At 41.5% G+C, this 22,484-nt stretch overlaps 2 protein-coding genes across 3 annotated transcripts in view; one reads left to right on the top strand and one right to left on the bottom strand.

The window, feature by feature from the left end:
• The window catches only part of slkb (STE20-like kinase b), a 55,156-nt gene extending 49,396 nt beyond the window's left edge, over positions 1-5,760 (bottom strand). The window contains exon 1 of the mRNA XM_061829450.1: positions 4,835-5,760. Coding sequence (XP_061685434.1) covers positions 4,835-4,984 — 150 coding nt within the window. The 5' untranslated portion in view covers positions 4,985-5,760. The remainder of the gene's footprint in view (positions 1-4,834) is intronic.
• Positions 5,761-5,897: 137 nt separating this feature from the next.
• stn1 (STN1 subunit of CST complex) lies at positions 5,898-17,665 on the top strand. Of its 2 annotated transcripts, XM_061829452.1 has the most exons (9): positions 5,900-6,160; positions 6,294-6,389; positions 6,553-6,624; positions 8,806-8,979; positions 16,572-16,683; positions 16,809-16,959; positions 17,086-17,178; positions 17,285-17,357; positions 17,447-17,665. In XM_061829452.1, exons 1-9 carry the CDS (start codon positions 6,043-6,045, stop codon positions 17,602-17,604), a joined length of 1,047 nt encoding a protein of 348 aa, XP_061685436.1. In that variant the 5' UTR covers positions 5,900-6,042; the 3' UTR covers positions 17,605-17,665. The 2 variants fall into 2 exon arrangements, with proteins under 2 accessions (XP_061685437.1, XP_061685436.1); XM_061829453.1 differs by lacking the exon at positions 6,294-6,389 and having other exon boundaries at positions 5,898-6,160.
• Positions 17,666-22,484: the final 4,819 nt, after the last annotated feature.

Below are 22,484 nucleotides of genomic sequence, written 5' to 3'. Positions count from 1 at the left end.
GCAGAAACACGATGGTGCTGGGGCCATCATGGCGGACAAGACTCGGGTGTCGTAAAATCAAAAGGTCATAGGTCCAGACCGTCTTAAACTGAGAACTCCCTGTATTACACACAACTAAATTTCTGATCTTGTTTTTTCTACTTTCTTTGTATGTATGGATTACCTGGATCGTTCCCAACATCTGGTGGAAATTTCATGTCAATAGCACCTTTGGAAATATGGTCAGTGAGAAAAATTAATTTCAGACGTGTACAAACGGAGTTTTACCCCGGATGCCCTTCCTGACACAACCCTCTGCATTTATCTGGGCTTGGGACCGGCCAACAGCTTGCACAATATTGTGCTGCCCAACGGGCTCCAGATAGTCAGAAAAAAAAAGAAGAAGCAATCAAATAAACAAAGTCAGCACATAAAATACACACTTCATATACTGCCTGATCTATGTTAAACTTAAGGTCAAATGAAAGCAATCACATAATCAGCACATAAACACAGTCAGAGCATATGGTACACAAATCACATACTACCTGTGTGAAAATATAAAGGATATGGCAATTTAAATGACATGTGGATGGAAGGGATTAATCCAGCATAAAACTGTGGCAAACATACATAAGTGTTCATCATACGAATTCCATAACGGTTAGGTCTTAGCCCAGGCATCCTACGCCCGCCCCTGGAACTGTTAATCAGCAAGGCGTAGGTAGAAATTATGATGATGTAGGTCGAAGACAAAAAAGAGGAGGAAAGCGTCTTAGTCGGAAGAAGAAGAGGAGGAATACATTGAGATGCAAGAGGGAAAAGGTAGAGGTGGTGAAGGCTAAACAAGAGGCATATGACGACATGTACACCAGGTTAGATACGAATAAAGGAGAAAAGGATCTCTCCAGGTTGGCCAGACAAGAGGGATAGAGATGGGAACAATGTGCAGCAAGTAAAGGTGATTAAAGGAAGACTTTGTCAAATAGGACCGGGAGCACACATTAAACGTTAGTAGATGAGGTTTCAGTGTTTCTTTTAATCCCAGAGTTATCCACAGATTTCACCAAGACACATCTCGAAATTAAAAAGTATTATCGAAATTCCTCTCTCGGACATTCCAATGATCCTGGCTGGAAAATTGACAGCCAATCAGCGTTTGCCACACCATACGTGCTTCCTGTTCTGACCCCTCATTGCTCGTGGATACGTTTCACCAAACAGAGAACGTCCACTAGCTGGCATTTTGTTTCCGATTTTTGTGAAAAAAATAATTAAAAACAAACAAAACAAAAATGGCATGACGTACAGTGTTGAAGCCTGGTCGCTTGATCCAGAATACACACAGCCGCCAGCTGACTTTTTGAGAGGGGGTGTGGCACTAACAATGAACAATAACAGTCCCATTATATGGACCGTGGAGATTTGATGCTTTTCTGAGGAGTTGGTTTCAATGTAGAGAATATACAGCAGGCGTGGCCAGACTTTTTTTTTCCTCCCCAAGTTATACTTTTCAAGCACCCAGCTTCTCATGTTCGACCAACGTGGAGATGGCAGGAGGGTGGGCGGGGGGGGGTTTGCATGCGCGCATCACCGTAAATAGTAACCGGGAAATGTTGTGTGCTTACACATATATATCCATCCATCCATTTTCTAAGATGCACGATAGTCGCAGGAATGCTGAAGCCTATCCCAGCTGTCAACGGGCAGGAGCCAAGTTTACAGACACGCAGACATAGGGAGAACATGCAAACTCCATACACGGAAGTCCAGGATTGAACCGGTGCGCGTGCCGGCTCATAAAATATGTTGTTGCTTATACCGTATTAGCATGAAAGGCTAAACTAAGCGGCTAATAACCAGTAACGATAAAAATGCGTGCAAATTTCCCCTGCTGGTGAGCCTCAACTGTGACAGCCACAGCTTTATCCTGTCAGGTTAACTCCATGGGATGTTCAAGAAGGAGAAATTTGGGTGCATTTTCTCAGTTTTGTTGCACAAAACGTTGGCATCTTGGCTTAGCTAAAACGAATGGTCTGTAATGCTAAGCGCTGGCAACGACAGGGGCGGGGTCAAGGATGTTTCTTCCTCATTTGGCTGTGAAAGCTGGCACACATCCAGATTTTGCTTGGATTTCAAAAATATTTTTTCTTTTCAATTTTTTTTTCAATTAATGTCCAAAATATATGTAATAATATTATTAGTTCACATTGGAGGGTTTATTGTACATATGGATTTTGGGGAGAGTCTTCCTTTAAGGGCAGCGATGGAAATATGGTGCATGATGCCAGTAGTGTGCTAAGTAGATGGAAAGAGTACTTCAGGAAGTAAATGAATGAAGAAAATGGGAGAGAAGGTAGAGTAGAAGAGGCAAGCATGAATGACCAGGAAGTGGCAATGATTAGGAAGGCAGAGGTTAGAAAGACACTGAAGAGAATTAAAAATGGAAAGACAGTTGGTCTCGATGACATACCAGTGGAGGTAGGGAAGCAATTTGGTGAGGTGGCTGTGGACTTTTTTGACCAACTTATTCAATTGAATACTAGCGGTAGAGAAGATGCCAGAAGAATGGAGTAAAAGTGTGCTAGTCCCCATTTTTAAGAACAAAGGCGATATTCAGAACTGTGGAAACTACAGAGGAATAAAGATGATAAGCCACACAATGAAGTTATTGGAAAGTGTAGTGGAAGCTAGACTCAGGACAAATGTAAGTAGCTGCGAGCAACAGTATGGTTTCATGCCTAGAAAGAGTACTACAGATGCATTATTTGGCTTGAGGATGCTCATGAAAAAGTACAGAGAAGGTCAGAAGGAGCTACATTGTGTTTTTGTAGACTGAGAGAAAGCCTATGACAGACCAAGAGAGGAACTGTGGTACTGCATGCGCAAGTCTGGTGTGGCGGAGAAATATGTTAGAATAGTCCAGGACATGTATGAGGGCAGCAGAACAGTGGTGAGATGTGCCGTAGGTGTGTCAGAAGAATTTAAGGTGGAGGTGGGACTGCATCAGGGATTCGTGCAGAGCCCCTTCCTGTTTGCAGTAGTAATGGATAAGCTGACAGGCGAGGTTAAACTGGAATCCCCTTGAACCATGATGTTTGCAGATGATACTGTGATCTGCAGTGAAAGCAGGGAGCAGGTGGAGGACCAATTACAAAGATGGAGGTACCCACTGGAAAGGAGAGGAATGAAGATTAGCCGAAGTAAAACAGAATATATGTGCGTGAATGAGAAAGGCGAAGGAGGAAGAGTGAAGCTCCAGGAAGAAGAGATAGCAAGGGTGGATGACATCAAATACTTTGGGTCAACAATACAGAGCAATGTTGAGTGTGGTAAGGCAGTGAAGAAACGGGTACGAGCGGGATGGAACAGTTGGCGGAAGCGGTCTGGTGTTCTGTGTGACAGAAGAGTCTTCCCTAGGATGGAGGGCAAAGTTTATAAAACTGTGGTGAGGCCGGCCATGATGTACAGATTAGAGACGGTGGCTCTGAAGAAACAACAGGAAGCAGAACTTGAGGTAGCAGCCAAAGTTGGATGTTTTGGAGACAAGGTGAGAGAGAGCAGACTTCGATGGTTTGGACATATTCAGAGGAGAGAGAGTGTGTTTATTGGTAGAAGGGTGCTGATGATGGAGCTGCCAGGCAAAAGAGGGAGAAGAAGACCAAAGAAAAGGTTGATGAATGTTGTGAGGAAGGACATGAGGACAGTGGGTGTTTGAGAGAAGGATGCACGATATAGGCTTAGATAGAAAAAGATGACACGCTGTGGTGACCCCTAATGGGACAAGCTGACGTGTACACACATACACACACGTACTGTATGCTTGTGACGATAAATGGTACAGAAAATGGATGGTTGATGAACTCTTAACCACAAAATTTCTTTCCATTGGATATCTGAATTAAAATGTCATGATTTTCAACACGCTCCCAAAATGCTAATTACATTTTTATACATGTACTGTCTCGTTTTGTTTAATATGCCTCTGTCATGAAAACTACCAGTCTTCAGAGTTCTTTTTTTTGTCAGTTAAAAATGGTACTTTGTCACTAAAGCTGTCCTTAATGCCGTTGAAAAAGACTCTTTATGTTGTTGCAATACACCAGAGGAATCTCGTGCCAGAATGAGGCAAAAACTTTGTACTCACACAACGTCAGATGGCAAAATAAATGTTTTCGGAGATATGAATGGAAACGTATGACTTAGTGAAGGTATTGAAACTATTGCATGTGCTAATTTTTATTACGATTGTGTAAAGACAAGGGTGTAATGGGTTTAACGAGTAAATGAGTAGTAAGGATCATTTATGCACTTGTAGCTACAGAGTTTGAAGGACAACACAAGTCAATTGTGCAACACATCATTTTTATGAAGCAGTTTATGTCTTTACTGTTATGCACTGTTATGCATGTCTTAAACCATTATACAAGAAGTGTACTTCTGTGGGCCATCACAATTTGCTCTCGTAATAAAGTATTGCCTTCATTATGAATGTCTAAAATTTGAAATACGTTTTTGGGAACTTTAGACGTGGCTGTGGGAGACATTTAAGAGTCAATTTCAAGTTGTTGTTTTTCGCGTCTCTTGAAATGTATTGATCAAATCGTTATTCTACGTTTTAATTACGCTCTTGGTGTGATTGCTGCAGTACGAGAGCAGCTCCACATCGATGAGGTTTAGCCACTCGTGGACAAAGATCATCGGCAGCTGACAGAGTTGTATCACAAGGTTCACGTCTCGCTTTAAATGATATGGGTGGGTCTCAGTAAAAACACGCTCATTTGACACTTGGTGCGAGTAGCCTTCTGGGTGAAGTTACAGAATCTGCTCTGCATTTAAAATAATGCTGACTTACCTTGAACACTTTTCCAAAGGCTCCATCTCCCAATTCACCGATAATGGTCCATATTTGTTCTGGGTTTTCGTCTCTTCGGACATGCTCATATTGTTTCTTCTTCTTCTCAGATCCCAATTTAAATATTTTACGGAGGTTAAAGAATGACATGGTGAAGCATCGGTCATTAAGTTAACATAGGAGAAATGAATCGAAAGTCCAATCTATCTTTGTGGTATCGTGTATCAGGCAAAGGAGTGTTGACTTGATCTAGTCTGATTACAGCACGCAGATTTGGTCACAGTTAAAACCTAGCTTAGCCAATGACTCTCAATTGACCAGTCCAGAGAATTCTGCGCTCTTTTGAACATCGTAGGTCATCTGGGTCATCCAGATGGTGAAGAATCTGTAGATTCTGCTGGACTCGTCCTGACATCAGAAATCCACCCGAACAAAACCATTATTTTTATGCAAAGCAGGAAGAAGGGCTCATCGTTCCGACTGTGAGCGACCCAATGGCCCCGTAGGGTTCCTTCATCAACCAAAAGATGGAAAAGGAGTGGCGCGAATACCCTTACAAGTAGCTCCGAAGAGTAAAAATGTGAAAAACTTTGAACATAGAGCCCAGTAATGTCACATACACCTCACTGGCTAAAACATGACTCCTTCCTCAATCTGGATTTTGTAGCGGATTTAGTATCAATACGCGTCCACGCGTCCGCGCGACGTCCAGTTTCTTTTCTTTTACTTCTTCATACTATTATTGATAACTTGGCACTGACCAGAACAGAGTCGACTTCGGTTTGTTATCCTCGTCGATAAGGACAACCAACGACACGGACCATTTTTGAGAAAATTATTGTTCCGATAAAACGGCATAATTCAGGAGAGATCTGAGTGTCATTCTGTTTGGCATATGGCATTGTTTTCTTTGTACTGTACCACGAGTTAGAACTACAAGTCCCATACACAATCTGGGCTCGCAGTATGAACTGCATTTTTAAAATAAAATAAACGAATGAAAAATGCATGGGAGTAATACATATAGACATATACGTCCCCTCCATTAACTAAACATAAAAAAATATTTTTTTTAAAAAAGTGTCACGTGACCAATGTTTTAGCTCTGGACAAAAAGCTACGCTCGTAGCTAGCTCACTTCTTAGCAACGATAAAGATAGAGTCAAACCAAGTGATTTGACGGGAAATATCGGCATGAGGCAGGTGGAATGGATCCTACAGAAGAGCTTCCGTCCATGATGTGGGGATTGGACCCAATCTTTTCTGCTTTCGCCAGGCTACATATCTCAGATATCCTCCATATGAGGGAGTCCTGTCAAGTGGCAGGTAAACAAACTCCTGCACGCGTTCTACTATTCTATGCGGGAAAACTTGCATTGGTTTACAACTCTATAATAAAACCTATGACATGAATGCTACAATGCTAATCTGCTCTTTTCCCTTTCCCCATGTATTATAGACATATTTTTTTACCAGTCACATCCAATCCACAATTTAGATGTTTTGGGGACAGTCGTTTATAAGAGGGAAAGAGATGACTTCATCTGTTATGGAGGTAATTTTACTCCATGCCAGTGTGCATTGCAGTATAAAATAGTGTGATATGTTCCAGCATCGACTGCCAAAGTAGTGGATGTTTCCAGGTGTCCTCCTAAACACAATACAGTAACACGGTTTTTGGACTTCCTGTCACCCCCGTGGCCCTCTTTATTTTACAGTGGATGATGCTACTGGTGTTATAAACTGCCTCTGTTGGAAAAATGACCAGATGAAAGAAGAGTTGGATTCTGGTAAGCAAACACAAATTGGACTACACCCCTTTTTTCAAAAACAGTAATCAATAAACAAATAAAGTAGAGGGAGTCCTCAGTCTATGACTGAGATCCATTCCTGGAGTAGCAATTTAACTTGAATTTGGACTGAAGTCGGATTAGACCATTAAAGTCAGAATTTACATCAAAATACTTTGTATAAAAAGTAAATACATTGTAATAAGATGATGTTACTAGCATTATTGCTGAGAGGTGGATGGAGTAGAAGTAGGGGAGGCTGTGCTTAGCTATTGTGAAGAAACTTGGTTCTCAATCCTCTCCATCTCGACAAGTATCAGAGAACCTTGTTTTGTAATCGTTGGATCTGACATAGGAACGCAACCCTTCACATGGGCTCAAATACGGGCTTTGTCTTTAATAATTGTCACCACGGTATACCGACTGAAGCCTTGGTTGTGTTTGTGTCTCTCCTTTCTGTAATCTTTTTATGATCTTGAGCTTCATTTCCATGGTAATGGATTTTCTTTTTGCTGCAGAAGCATTGCTAAAAGACACAGCTTTCTTCTTTAGGGCGATAATGTCTAAACAGGAGAGCGAAAAATACGAAGATACTCCTGGTGCACAAACACGGGCAAGCATTAGCCAGACAAAATGGTGGACGGGGGACGGGCGTTGTACAGTCGAAACATCTTAGATCAAGACCGTCTTAATTTACGACTTTGTTTTCCTAAATTTCACCTTACTCACTTTTTAAAATTATCAATCTCTTAATACAGTGCAGTCGTCCTGTCCCATGTGCAGAAAAACACCCCCAAAGCATAAAGGCGGACTTCTAGCTGATAGACAGGTGTTCATTTATTTATTTGCAGCTGTATCACACAAATAATTAAAAAATCATACATTGAGATTTCATGATTTTTCTTTTTAGATTATCTCTCCCACAGCGGCCATGCGCCTACGATGAAAATTTCAGACCCCTCCATGATTTGTAAGTGGGAGAACTTGCAATATAGCAGGATGTTAAAATACTTTTCTTCACTGTATATATATGTCAACTAAAATCCGTATACATGTGATGTTTAGGAGGTGATGAAATTTGGACACTGTATAAAGTTAGTGTACTGTTGACGCTGAGGTCTTCCTGAAATTCGACTGCGGGAGTGTATGCTTTCAACTGTAGATTTCTTGAGGCACCTACCAGTCCGTGTTTTGGGTGCGAAGTTCCACGTCACCTTCGTCAGGCCTCGCCAAATCCTGTCCTTGTGTTGCATTCAATGCTCAGACTGTCACACCGGTTCGAACATATATAGTTGAATTACACCTGCATCGGCTGTTTTTTGAACATGGGAAGAATAGGAAAATTCCTCCTCTTCAGTTCCTATCTCTTCCACAGAGCATTCTGTAGATTATTGGTTCTTTGTCACTATGCCGAGTAGGGGGATACACCTCTCCTAGGTATTATGGGTTGGGTCCCTTATCTATGTTCAAGTTATTTACCTGCGGCAGTCTGTGTGTTGTCACTCAGTGTTCCATATCCTCGGAGTTCAATAAACACTCATTGCTTCGGAAACACTTGTTGTCTTTTATGCACGCACAAGAAGCCAGTAGCATTTACACATTCCATAAAAACTTCTTCATCACTGCTGTCTATCTCCTCGAGATCCCACTCGCAGCGTGTATGAGTGTCTGTGTAGGAAACCATTTCTGTACTGGGTTTGTCTTGGAGTGACGTCACATGGAAGCAGCTTTAACAGAGCCTCGGTTTGAAACAGACATCGGAGGCTTAAGGATTACAAAGAAAATTTGCACTTTGGCGCTAATTGTTTTTCATTTCTGTTGAAATGAAATTTTTTAAAATATTTTTAATTCAACTTTAGCTACATTTTTATGATAGACAAATAAAATACATTTGCTGTGGATTAGACTGTTAATGCTCGGATGATGCCCTTGTTGCCACTGTGTTTACATTTCTTTCACTGAAATTTTTTTTTTATCTTGTTCTCACAATTCTAAAAGCTGTGTGCCAGTGTAATTACCTGTCGGTCTATTGTTGAGTGAGAATGGTTGACTGGTGATCACCCAGGAAATTGTCTGCCCCTTATTCTGTCAGCAGAAATATTCAATTATTGAAAGTTTGATACCTAATGACCGGTACATACTGAATGCAACCACACAACCTATTGTTTTTTTTAACTCCAGTCAGCGGAAGTCCAATTGATGGCCTCCAGGGAGGTTTTAATCTAACTGTTGAGCTGAAAAAACTGAGACAGGCCCAGCAGAGTCACTGCCATCTTGAGATTGGAGAGCTTCTGCGAGTCAGAGGACCACTCAAGACGTCAAGGCAACAGAGAGAGATTATTGCCTACACCTACTGTGAGTGACGACAGCTACATATACTCTTCTACATGTGGTGTTTTATTAAATTGATATGTACAATATTGTCGTAAAAACATGACCTGCACAGGTAAAGATGTACAGTTTCACTGGAAAGCACAATATATTACTTCATTACAGTATACTGTCAATGATAAAAGACATTCACAGTCTATATAAACTGATTCCAACGTAATTTACTCCAATTATGATAATGTGTGCATCTTAATGTGAGGAAATGATCAACCTTCACAAGTACTGTAACCTGCTGGAAACATCTGTCAAGTGTACATACAGTTTGGATGTGAGCAGATAAAGAAAGTGTGTTCTAACTTTTGCCTTGTATTGTAGCTCCTAACTACACTCCCAAACGGCTGTTATGGTCATTTGCTCACATAATTTAAAGGTCCCCTTCAATATTATTTTGTTAAATTTAGTTGGTCATTAATCTCTAATGTCCTTTTATCAGGTTTGCATGATAATTTTCATTCAAAATGTCCTTTTTGAAACTCCTGGCAGCACAAGCCAGTGCAATCTGTAGGCCAGTCCAAAGCCTGGTTAATGCAGAGGGTGGCATCAGGAAGGGCATCTGTCTTAAAACTTTGCCGAACAAATATGAGTGTTCGTCTAAAGTATCCCATACCATATCGAGCGTGGCCCGGGGTAACAACGTCCGCCCCCGACACCGTTAGCCTGCAGGGCGTTGGTGGAAATTCAGCGACTGTGGTTCGAAGACAAAGAAGAGGAGGAAAGCGGATTTGTGGGCAGAAGAAGAAGAGTGCCATAGGTGTGACCAAAGAATTTAACCCGAGAGAACCCATGGGGTCATATATGACCCAGTGTAATTAAGGGCCCACTGTATAAACACAATGCACCACAGTTACTCTTTTTACAGCTCAGCTCTGAGCCCCTTCCTGTTTGCTGTGATAATGGATAGGCTGACAGATGAGGTTAGACTGGAATCCCCGTGGACCTTGATGTCCGCAGATGATATTGTGGTTATGCACTGGAAGGCATGCACTGGAAAGGAGAGGAATGAAGATTAGACGAAGTAAAAAAATAATGTGTGAATGAGTGGGATGGATGGGGGAAAGTTAGGCTCCAGGGAGAAAAGATAGCGAGGGTGGACGACTTCGAATACTTGGGGTCAACAATCCAGAGCAATGGTGAGTGTGGTAAGGAAGTGAAGAAACTGGTCCAAGCAGGTTGGAACAGTTGGGGGAAGGTGTCTTGTCTGTTATGTGACAGAAGGGTCTCTGCTAGAATGAAGAGCAAAGTTTATAAAACAGTGGTGAGGCCGGCCACGATTTACGGATTAGAGACGGTGGCACTGAAAAGACAACAAGAAGCAGACCTGGAGGTGGCAGAAATGAAGATGTTGAGGTTCTCTCTACGAGTGAGCTGGTTGGATAGGATTAGAAGAGCTCATTAGAAGGACACCCAAAGTTAGATGTTTTGGAGAAGCCAGGCAAAAGAGTGAGAGAAAGATCACAAAGAGAAGGTTAATGGATGTTTTGAGGGGAGACATGAGGGCAGCTGGTGTTAGAGAGGAAGATTCAGGAGATTGGCTTAGATGGGAAAAGATGACACGCTGTGGTGACCCTTCACAGGACAAGCCGAAAGAAGAAGAATTTATAAATAGTCTGCGATTGGCTGGTGACCAGTTCAGAGTTTAGCTAGAAGACAAATGTGATGGAGTTGAGCACGCCCACAACCCTTGTGAGGATACGATGAATGAAATAATTCAAGTCAACAACTAGATCGGTTTCATACAAGCTTGATCGGGAACCTCCATATTTACACCACACATAAACAATGATGTCACCATACATTTACATTGAAACAAAGCACAGCTTTCCCCAACTCTATTGGAGTGACAGTATATACCAGGGGTCGGGAACCTATGGCTCTTTTGGTGGTTGCATATGGCTTGCAGAGCCCTCATAACAACATACTGTACATGTCATTTGTGTTGCGTAGGCAACTCAAATGAGGCAGAAACAGTTTGTCCAAGCGGGGTTGCCGTAGTTCGCTGTGGCAGTCGATGTGCGCAGGCGCAGAAGGGTCGATCATAGATTGGGTGAGAACAACAGCTTGTGGAAACGCTTTTGACAAAGATCGCTCAAAGAAACAAAAGATAAGGAATACTGCAGTTTTCGGCAAGACTGGACATCCTCTATGGAGAGAGAAGCTTCTGCTGTGTCTAATTTATTATGACGAAAAAACGATGAAATGCTCAAATATAAAGCGCCACTTCAACACACACCTTACGGTGTTTGCATCAAAATATCCTGTGGGGAACAGCAGGAAGAAAGCATGTGAAGAGCTACTTTCCAGTGTCTAAGTTCGTTAGCAGCAAAACTCAACAAGGTGAATGGAATTCAGATAGGGATCCTGGTGCCTTAGTAATTGTGAGAAACGTAAAGCCATTCACAGATGAAGAGTATGCCAAAGCGTTCATGCTTGATGTTGCCAATGAAATTTTTGAAAACTTTTCGCATAAAGAAAATGTAATCAATTGAATAAAAGACATGCCTTTGTCAACAAGAACGTCGTGCCGTCATGATGGAAAATCAAACTGAATAACGTGCACTATTAACCGATGAAATCTTTGTGTGCCTTATGTGTTGACTTTGTCTATTTGATTGCTTTTTTGACGATCTGCAGCCCTTTGGGGAACACAATATTGTGCGACCTGTAGGCCGGTCCGAAGCCCGGATAAATGCAGAGGGTTGCGTCACGAAGGGCATCCGGCTTAAAACTGTGCCAAACATATATGAGCGTTCATCAAACGAATTCCTTAACGGATAGATCGTGGCACGGGCTAAATACGCACACCCCCGGCACTGTTAATCTGTAAGGCGTAGGTAGAAATTCAGATAATGTAGGTCGAAGACAAAAAAGAGGAGGAAAGCGGCTTAGTCGGAAGAAGAAAAAGAGGAATGCACAGACCCTACAGCTGTGTGTAGGGACTTTGAATGTTGGGACTATGACAGAGAAAGCTCAGGAGTTAGTTGACATGAGGATTAGGAGAAAGGTTGATATTAGGTTGATATACTAAGCATACAGGACAGCAAGTGGAAAGGGGGTAAGGCTAGAAGTTTAGGAGCAGGGTTGAAATTATTTTACCATGGAGTAGATGGGAAGAGAAATGGAGTAGGGGTTATTCTAAAAGAAGAGCTGGCGAAGAATGTATTGGAGGTGAAAAGAGTATCAGATCGAGTGATGAGGATGAAATTTGAAATTGAGTGTATTATGTATAATGTGATTAGCAGCTATGCCCCACAGGTTGGATGTGACCTTGAGTAGAAAGACAAATTTTGGAAGGAGCTAGACGAAGTAGTCCTGAGCATCACAGTCAGAGAGAGAGTTGTGATTGGTGCAGATTTCGATGGACATGTTGATGAAGAAGTGATGAGGGTCAGATGTTGGTGGACTTCGCAAAAAGGATGAAATTGGCAGTGGTGAACAATTATTTCCAGAAGAGACAGGAACATTGAGTGACCTACAAGAGCGGAGGTAGAAGCACGCAGTTGAATTATATTTTGTGCAGACGATGTAATTTGAAGGAGTTTACTGACACTTAGGTAGTGGTGGGGGAGAGTGTAGCTCGACAGCATAGGATGATGGTGTGTAGGATTACTCTGGTAGCAGGCAGGAAGATTAAGAAGGCAAATGTAGAGCAGAGAATCAGGTGGTGGAAGTTGAGAAAGGAAGAATGTTGTGTGGCCTTTCGGAAAGAGGTGAGACAGACTCTAGATGGACAGGAAGAGCTCCCAGAAGACTGGAATACTACTGCCAAGGTTTTCAGAGAGGCAGGCAGTAGAGTACTTGGGGTGTCTTCTGGTAGGACAGGGGTGAAAGAAACTTGGTGGTGGAACTCCAAAATACAAGAAGTCATTCAAGGAAAGACATTGGCGAAGAGGAAGTATACACCGGGTTGGGCATGAAAGAAGGAGAAAAGGATCTCGACAGGTTGGCCAGACAGAGGGATAGAGATTGGAAGGATGTCCAGCAAGTAAAAGTGATTAAGGATAGTGATGGAAATATGTTGACTGGTGCCAGTAGTGTGCTATAGATGGAAAGAATAATTTGAAAAGTTGATGAATGCAGAAAATAGGAGAGAAGGAAGACTAGAAGAGGCAAGTGTGAATGACGAGGAAGTGGCAATGATTAGTAAGGCGAAGGTTAGATACGCACTGAACAGAATGAAAAATGGAAAGACAGTTGGTCCTGATGATATACCATTGGAGGTATGGAAGCAATTTCGAGAGGTGGCTGTGGAGTTTTTGACCAAGTTATTCAATAGAATACTAGCCGGAGAGAAGAGGCCAGAAGAATGGAGGAAAAGTGTACTAGTTCCCATTTTTAAGAACAAGGGCGATGTTCAGAACTGTTGAAACTACAGAGGAATAAAGATGATGAGCTACACAATGAGGTTATGGGAAAGAGTAGTGGAGGCAAGACTCAGATCAGAAGTAAGTATATGCGAGCTACAGTATGGTTTCATGGCTAGAAAGAGTACTACAGATGCATTATTTGCCTTGAGGATGCTCATGAAAAAGTGCAGACAAGATCAGAAGGAACTACACTGTGTCTTTGTAGACCTATAGAAAGCCTATGACAAAGTACCGAGAGAGAAACTGTGGTACTTCATGCCCAAGTCTGGTGTGGCGGAGAAATATGTCAGAAGAGCAGCAGTGAGATGTGGCGTAGGTGTGTCAGAAGAATTTGAAGAGGTGTTGGGACTGCATCAGGGATCCGCTCTGAGCCCCTTCCTGTTTGCGGTAGTAATGGATAGCCTGACAGATGAGGTTAGACTGGATTCCCGTTGTACCATGATGTTCGCAGATGATGCTGGGATCTGCAGTGAAAGCAGGGAGCAGGTGGAGGAACAATTGGAAAGATGGAGGCACGCACTAGAAAGGAGAGGAATGAAGATTAGCCAAAGTAAAACAGAGTGTATGTGCATGAATGAGAGGGGTGGTGGGGAAGTGTGAAGCTCCAGGGAGAAGAAATAGCAAGGACGGACGACTTAAAATACTTGGAATCAACAATACAGAGCAATGGAGAGTGTGGTAAGGAAGTGAAGAAACAGGTCTAAGCCGGGGTGGAACAGTTGGCGGAAGGTGTCTGATGTTCTATGTAACATAAGAGTCTCCGCTAGGATGAAGGGCAACATCTATAAAACAGTTGTGAGGCCGGCCATGATGTACGGATTAGAGACGGTGGCTCTGAAGAAACAACAGGAAGCAGAACTTGAGGTAGCAGAAATGAAGATGCTGTGGTTCTCGCTTGGTGTGAACAGGTTGGAAAGGATTAGAAATGAGCTCATTAGAGGGACAGCCAAAGTTGGATGTTTTGGAGACAAGGTTAGAGAGAGCAGACTTCAATGGTTTGGACTTGTCTAGAGGTGAGAGAGTGAGTATATTGGTAGAAGGGTGCTGAAGATGGTGCTGCCAGGCAAAAGAGCGAGAGGAAGACCAAAGAAACGGTTGATGGAAGTTGTGAGGGAGGACATGAGGACAGTGAGTGTTAGAGAGGAGGATGCATGAGATAGGCTTAGATGGACAAAGAGGACACGCTGTGGCGACCCCTAATCGGGACAACCGGAAAGGAAAAGAAGAACGCATGCTTGAAGATTAATCTAAGGACGTATGAAACAAACTACAAAGCCATCAGCAAAACCATGCAGCACCAGAATTCGCACTAATTCGAAGAGCATTTGTCATCATTGATGAGCAACAGCATCGCAATGTTTTTTAAAAGAATTCAGATACTTACTCTACTCTAAAAGTGTTGGTCTTACATAAATGCGCAAATACACCTGTATCTTGTTTTTAAAATATTGTAAGGCTCTTTTGAAATTACATTTTAAAATATTTGTAATTTATGCCTCACTCAGCCTAAAAGGTTGTTGACCCCTGGTATACACAAATCAAATTTACTTCTGATCTGCTTGGTAAAAGAAATCTTCCATCCACGTGAAACCGAAAGAAATTCCATTTGGATTTGATCTGTTATTACCAATTGAGATGTTTATATGGAACATTTTGATTTGATTAGATTTGATTAGAGATTATACTGGTAATCAGAAGACAAAGTTTCATATAAACCTGGCTAGTCTTGCGGTTCTTAATTCTTTATTTCAGACCCATAAGCTCCATATCACAGAAAAAAAATCAAATAAAAATAAAAACAGGAAATAATAATCATAACATTACAGATTTAACAGCAACTTTACTGATTTAAAAGCAATAAAATACTAAAATACAACAAATTTAAAAAAAACAAAAAACAAGGGGGAGGATTTATTTTTTAGGATTTCAGATGTTACCAGCAAAGCAGCTGTGTTCTATGGCACATGGACAAGGCAAAGATAGCTGGCACAGAGGGAAGTGTGCCAGAGTCCAAGTTAAGTTCTGACAGCAAGAATTTCAAATGCTGCATCTGTCCATTCATTTTGCAAATCCACACTCTGTACTCAAGAAAATGAACGTCCTTCATCTCCCCATAAAGATTCCTTTCCACCTGCCTCGCCTATGTTATCTATAAAACAGAAAACATTTGGATTCTGATGCAAGGGGACCTTTAAATATATAAAAAGATTGTGCTTTACTTTGGTACTAGTCTTCTCATGATAGGTAGTCCAAATGCCTGACATTTTCCATCCGCTCATAGCTGACCATATATACACAGATCCTTAAAGTGGGCCTGTCATGAAATGGATGATTTTTGGTATATTATTAATGAAAAACCCACAGCCAATATGGTCCCATGTGTTTTTTCACCACAAAACATGATTTTGACATATAAAGCTTTTTGTAACTCCCGCCATGAAAATCCTCTCAGGGATTTGTTTTGGAGAAGTAGCAGGAAGTGACGTAAAGGACAGCGGCGCCCCCTCGTGGACTCGTTTGTTTCCATTAGTTTTACCTCCGGGAAGGTAGCTCGTTGTTCCTTTGTGTTTGCCAAAATGCCGGCTCATTGCATTGCAGTACATTGCTTGAACACTCGGGAGAATTAATTTAGCCTTCATAAGTTTGCAAGAGACCCGGTTTGTTGTAAAAATGGATTGCACGGGTGCAGAGGACAAGAGCTTTGTGGGTTCGGACGAGATGCGGTTTGGCCGTGATCTGATATCATCTGAATATGGCTCGAAACAATAGTATATTATTGCCCCGGTAACTTCACTCGGTTGTGTTGTGTTGTCCTTTTCGAAAAGAGCTTTGGTGACAGAAGGGGCGTTGGAAAAATCCGAATATCTCTTGTTCGGTTTCCATAGTAGCAGGCACTGCGCGTTTTCAACGGCAGAAGTGACGATGACGTCAAGGACAGAGGACGCGACTAATATGGCGACCACTTGGATGTCGAGGGTCACTCAATTGCGCAAATTTGTCCATGGATGACGCGCTATCCGCTCACTTTTTTTTTTCGTATAGACATTGAAGTGAATACTGTTATATGTATTTTTCATTACAAAATCTATTTTAGAATGTTTATAGGGATGACTGTCCCACTTTAAGTAGAGAATCCACACAATCTCCATCCTATCGCCATAACGTTTGTGTTGTTTATGTATATCTTCCCAGATAAAGTTAATGATCCAATGATGACAGTCCAGATTGAATGGATGACAAAGGTTTTACAGCTGTATAAAGACTTCTATGACAAACCACTCCATCTACAAACCAACACTACAAAGTAAAGCTGCTGCTCCAAATCAATCCCACACTTACAGATATATACTGAAACCTATTACTTTATATGTACAGTAGTATGCAGTGATGGTGTTTTCAGTTTAATATTTTTTGCTATCTGTTTTTCAGTGAGTATCCTATCAGTTCCCTCACTAAGGCAACAAATATCATCAAAGATTATTTAGATCAGAGTTGTCTAAGCAAATTCAGACCTTATGATGTTCTGGACCTCCTTCAGCCTCTCATTACCAGCTGTACTGAAACAGGACCTGCAGACCAGGTATGTAACACTATTGACTGGATCTGCCGCATTCATTGCCTGTTGCGAGAGAAGGTTTTTAAGAAGCATTGAGTTGTACAATTCTGTGCTGCTACTTTAGGAGCCTTTTGTCCCTCTGTATACTAGCAACCAAGCATGCTCCTGAAAGAGGTCCTGCAAGTTTTAAAGGATGAGGGCATTGTGTACGGCAGACTTGAGTCCCAGGATAAAGTCTATTTTGTAAGAAAAAAATATTGCTTGTTTGCATATTGCGTGGCTTGTTGCAACTCATGATCAGATTAAAAAATCATGGTGGACATTTTTTGACACTCCTGTTCCTTGCTAGGTGACTACACAGGATAAAAATCTATTTATGGCAGTTAAAGACATCATCAGGGAGGACTCAAAAAGAGAGAAGTGTACGTGACTTCAGTTTATGTCAATGTTTGCACCTCCTGCCGGGAGAACATGACTTGGGCTGTTCTCACAACAGTTTCCTTGTCTCTAGATCAAGAGAAGGGTTGCCACATCCTTCACATCCTGTCTGCAGTAAGACAGCGCCACAGCATGAACGTGAGCAAAGCAGTGCTTGAGCTAGTTCTCAAAACACTGGAGTGCAACAGTGACATTGTCAGCACCCGAGATAACTATTTTACTATGTTTTAAGCCAGTGTTGGGGACTGGCTTGATTGTATTTCACATTTTATTATTTAAAGCTATAAATAAAGACCTCTAAAATATTGTAGCACCTTTTTCCTACAAAGTCCTTCCATCCATCCAGCTATTTTCTGAGCTGCTTATCCTCACAAGGGTCACAGGAGTGCTTCAGCCTTTTCCAGCTATCTTTGGGAAGGAGGCAGGGCAGGGCATATAGAAACAACCATTCACACCTACGGGCAATTTAGTCTTTAATGAATGCATGTTTGGGGATGTGGGAGTCAACTGGAGTTCCCGGAGAAAACCCACGTAGGCATGGGGGCAACATGCAAACTCCTCACAGGCGGGGCTGAGATTTGAACCCCGGCCCTCAGAACAGTGAGCCAGACGCTCTTACCAGTCATTCACCGTCCCACCTTCGACAAAGTCATAAATATTAATCTTGTTGTTCACTATGCCATCTTTTTGAAAATAGATATCGATGTCATAGGACAATATTTATGTAGTGGTTACCTTTTAAAGACCCTGTAAAGAGAAAATACATACAAGACTATATACACAACTTACTACGTTTAAAACACAAATTTGTTTTTCCATACCTGAGTTAAGTTTCTCTGGCCACACCCAGGCCGGATCCTGCTGCGTTTGTTGTCTGTTAAGAAATCACTTAATAGGAGTTGTCTCACAAAGTGAAGTAGCCATCACTGAAATATCAACATTCATCCGAGGTACGTACAGCTCTCTATTCGGACGTTAGCTGAGCTACTCCCCGCAATTGTATTTACAGTATCGCCGTGTCTTCTCCATCCTCAGCGCTCCATGCATGCATCTTACCTTGGTGTTCTATCTAGCCATGCCGCCAAGTTCTTCCACATAATCACGCTGCCACTTCTTGCACGTTCCTTTTTCTGATGATCCCTCATCACACCGTGGAGATCTCACTCTGAACTCCATTTCAATGAACCATTCTCCAGGACTTCTTCCACGTCCATCTGCTTTTGGGTCCATTCAACACTGATACGATTGTGTCGTGACATTAATAGAAAAAAGAACTTTACTTGTGTTGTCTTTGACTAATATTTCTGTTTCACACCACTATTTATGTACAGTATACAATACTTGCCAACTCAAGAGATGGATCTTTTCCATTTGGCTTGTCCCAATTAGGGGTCGCCACAACGTGTCATCTTTTTCCATGTAAGCCTATCTCATATCTCTTCCTCTCTAACACCCACAGTCTTCATGTCCTCCCTCACAACATCTGTCAACCTTTTCTTTGGTCTTCCTCTCGCTCTTTTGTCTTGCAGCTCCATCCTCAGCACCCTTCTACCAATACACTCACTCTCTCGCCTCTGGACATGTCCAAACCATCGAAGTCTGCTCTCTCTAACCTTGTCTCCAAAACATCCAATTTTGGCTGTCCCTTTAATGAGCTCATTTCTAATCCTATATACATACATAATACATCTTCATTTCTGCTACCTCAAGCTCTGCTTCCTGTTGTTTGTTCAGTGCCACCATCTCTAATCCGTACATCATGGCCAGGCTCACCACCGTTTTATAGATTTTGCCCTTCATCCTAGCGGAGACTCTTCTGTCACATAGAACACCAGACACCTTCCGCCAACTGTTCACCCCTCTTGGACCCATTTCTTCACTTCCTTACCACACTCTCCATTGTTCTGTATTGTTGACCCCAAGTATTTGAAGTCGTCCACCCTTGCTATCGCTTCTCCCCGGAGTTTCACTCTTTTCCCACCGCCCCTCTCATTCATGCACATATACTCTGTTTTACTTCGGCTAACCTTCATTCCTCTCCTTTCCAGTGCGTGCCTCCATCTTTCTAATTGTTTGTCCACCTGCTCCCTGCTTTCACTGAAGATCACAATATCATCTGCGAACATCATGGTCCAAGGGAAATCCAGTCTAACCTCATCTGTCAGCCTATCCATTACTACTGCAAACAGGAAGGGGCTCAGAGCGGATCCCTGATGCAGTCCCACCTCCACCTTAAATTCTTCTGACACACCTATGGCACATCTCACCGCTTTTCTGCTGTCCTCATCCACGTCATGTACTATTCTAACATATTTCTCTGCCACACCGGACTTGCGCATGCAATACCACAGTTTCTCTCTTGATGCATGATACAAATATGAAAAGAAATCTGTAATACACTGAATGCATAATCTGTGGATCAAATGGTTGAATTCAAATTAATAAATGTCACACTAAAATGATACATTGAAATATTAATCTAAATATCTATTTGACTAGTACTTTGAGTAAGTTTCACTTTTGTGAAGAGTTCATATCGACCTGTAACTAATACAGCCAGCCACAAGAGAGCACACTTTCCTTCATCTTTCATGTTAGCTTGCAAAAAAAAACGTCAAGATTTTGTATTTAGAGGTAATATTTTGGTGAAATGTTGTAAAACCTTGTGAAATTAATTGAGTTTTGTTTTGAACTACATTATGCTATAATTGCTCAAAACATCCAAGGAATGAGAACTACGTGGGATTGAATTGTAGCGATAGTGTTCCCCCACTACTTCATGATTCACAGATTATGGATTCAGTGGATTACAGATTTCTTTTCATATTTGTATCATGCATTCTAATGTCTGCTGGTTAAGTTTAGGAAAAGTATGTCAACGTGTGTGAGAGCTCAAACAGGAGATTATTTCATTTTTGTAGCTACTTGAGAATACTGACAATATTTCTGAGATAAATGACTCAGATTGGCTTTGTTATTCACCTTTTACTCTGGACATACTGACAGGCATGAACAAGATGAAGGTTAAACTACAAGGGAAAAAACAGTTTGTTCATGAAATGCAAGCAAATGTCAGAGCCTTCCAAACCAAGATGGTTTTATTTTCGAAGCAAATGTCAGACAAGTCATCTACTCATTTTCCCACTCTGGCTACCTTAAAGAGGCCCCGTAACTTGCCAGAAAAAATATAATCACTAGATGACCTGCATGAGGAATTCTGCTGTCAGTTTTTGTGATTTTGGGAAAATTGACAGGGCACTTCAGATGGTTTCATGTCCCTTCTCACGACCTGGAAACGGTGCCACGGGAGTTGGAGTCGGAACTGATTGATCTCCAATGTGAGATGATGTTAAAGGACAAGTTCAACTCCCTAAAACTGGATGACTTTTATGCTTCATTAAGTGCAGCCAAATTTCCAAACATTTAGAAGATGGCACAGAGGATACTGGTGTGGTTTGGCTCTCCATATGTTTGTGAACAGACTTTTAGTGTGATGAACACTAACAAACCACGCCATAGAGCCCAGATGAGTGATGAACACCTCAGATCTGTTCTGAGAATTGCCACAACAGAATTACCACCAGTCTTTAATGCATGGGTGCTCAGACTTTTTTACCACAAGATGTACTTTTCAGCAGCCAGCCTCTCACTATCGACAAAGGGTGGTTGATAGTTTTTTGTTTTTTTTATTTAGAACGACCATCAATGAAATAGAATGACCAAGCCACAAAGATCTACCCACTACAAAAATGCAAAACATATTTATTTTAAAGTATATTGAGGATTCTTTATGTCTAACTGTAAGTTTGCGTGCCTTGGATAACCGCATGAGCCAATGTTGCACAACACAACATAATTAACTGTAAACATTTTTTTGTAACTATCTGAGTTTACGTTGATGATCACTAAACACCATATGAAAATGAAATGCACACCTAGGCTGTGTCATTCACATCAGTGGATTCATCCAACTCCATTGAGAAACACTCACAAGCTCCGATGTCCTTCCACACCAGCCATGGCTTCACAGCGCTGTGTAACTGTACTCCTTGACAGCTGCCGAAATTTTATTGAAGAGAATATTTCCGCCTTATTTTTAAAAGATCGGAACAACAAGTTTTACCATCTCTCTGTTTAGGAAGTACTTCTTGTTATTAACGATGACGTGACGAACCCGGAACATAGCTTCGGTGGTGGCTTTTGCTGTTGAACTATATTGTGTGAAAAGTGACTGCTGTGCAGACAATTGGGATTTTAGTTCATTCATTTTTCTCATTCTCAGTTTGCTTTGCGGCAAATGCCGGTGTCATCTTTTCCATAAACAGTTCGTAAATGCCGCTCCATATTTCACTACAGTGTCAGATAAGGCAAACGCACTTCGAAAATGAAATCATGAAAAAAAAGTCCACCTCACATTCTGAATCCAAGTGATACTTTTTAGTCTTTACTGCAGAATCCATACTCATGTTTGATAAGATTTCTTAAGAGAGGCCTTAAAATAGGGGGGAACTCGCCCGGCTAGCATGTTTTCCTGTACTGTCGTTGTTTGCACACGCGCGGTGAGCTACAGGTCAGAAAAAACGGCTGATGTCTTTTTTTTTTGCGTGATCAACGCATTGAGCACCCCTGCTTTAATGCATTGGCTAAAATGGGTGATCAACAACAATTTTCTCATTAAAAGGTATGTTAATACTTCAATGCTTTTTTCTGCGTATGTTTGATAAGTACTGTTAAAAAAATGCTGTTTTTTATATGTATAATATCTTGAGCTCACCCAGCCTGTCTGTCAAAGTTTAAAAGTCGATGTGGCCCCCAAGCCAAAATGTTTTCCCACGCCTGCTATAAACCCATCTCAAATCTCCCTTTCATCGCCAAGATTATGTTATTTTTAATTAATTCAGCAATTTCTTGAATTTAAATTGACTTTTTGACAAATTTCAATCTGGTTTCGGAACTCATCACAGTACAGAATCTCCTCTTATCAAAGTGCAAACTGATATACTGTACAGTGAAGAAAATAAGTATTTGAACACCCTGCTAGATTGCAATTTGCACTTAGAAATCATGGAGGGGTCAGAAATTTTGATCACAGGTGCATGTCCACTATAAGA

This window comes from Syngnathoides biaculeatus, chromosome 9, assembly GCF_019802595.1.
Source record: "Syngnathoides biaculeatus isolate LvHL_M chromosome 9, ASM1980259v1, whole genome shotgun sequence".
Taxonomy (NCBI): Eukaryota; Metazoa; Chordata; class Actinopteri; order Syngnathiformes; family Syngnathidae; genus Syngnathoides; species Syngnathoides biaculeatus.
Note: the sequence above shows the minus strand (reverse complement) of the source record. Positions and strands in the feature narration are given on the sequence as shown.

Excerpts from the sequence above, each read along its gene's own strand:
- stn1 (XM_061829452.1), top strand. The coding sequence starts at position 6,043 with ATGGATCCTACAGAAGAGCTTCCGTCCATGATGTGGGGATTGGACCCA. Across the intron at positions 6,161-6,293 it reads GGAGTCCTGTCAAGTGGCAG|ACATATTTTTTTACCAGTCA; the intron begins GTAAACAAACTC and ends CATGTATTATAG. Across the intron at positions 8,980-16,571 it reads GATTATTGCCTACACCTACT|ATAAAGTTAATGATCCAATG; the intron begins GTGAGTGACGAC and ends ATATCTTCCCAG.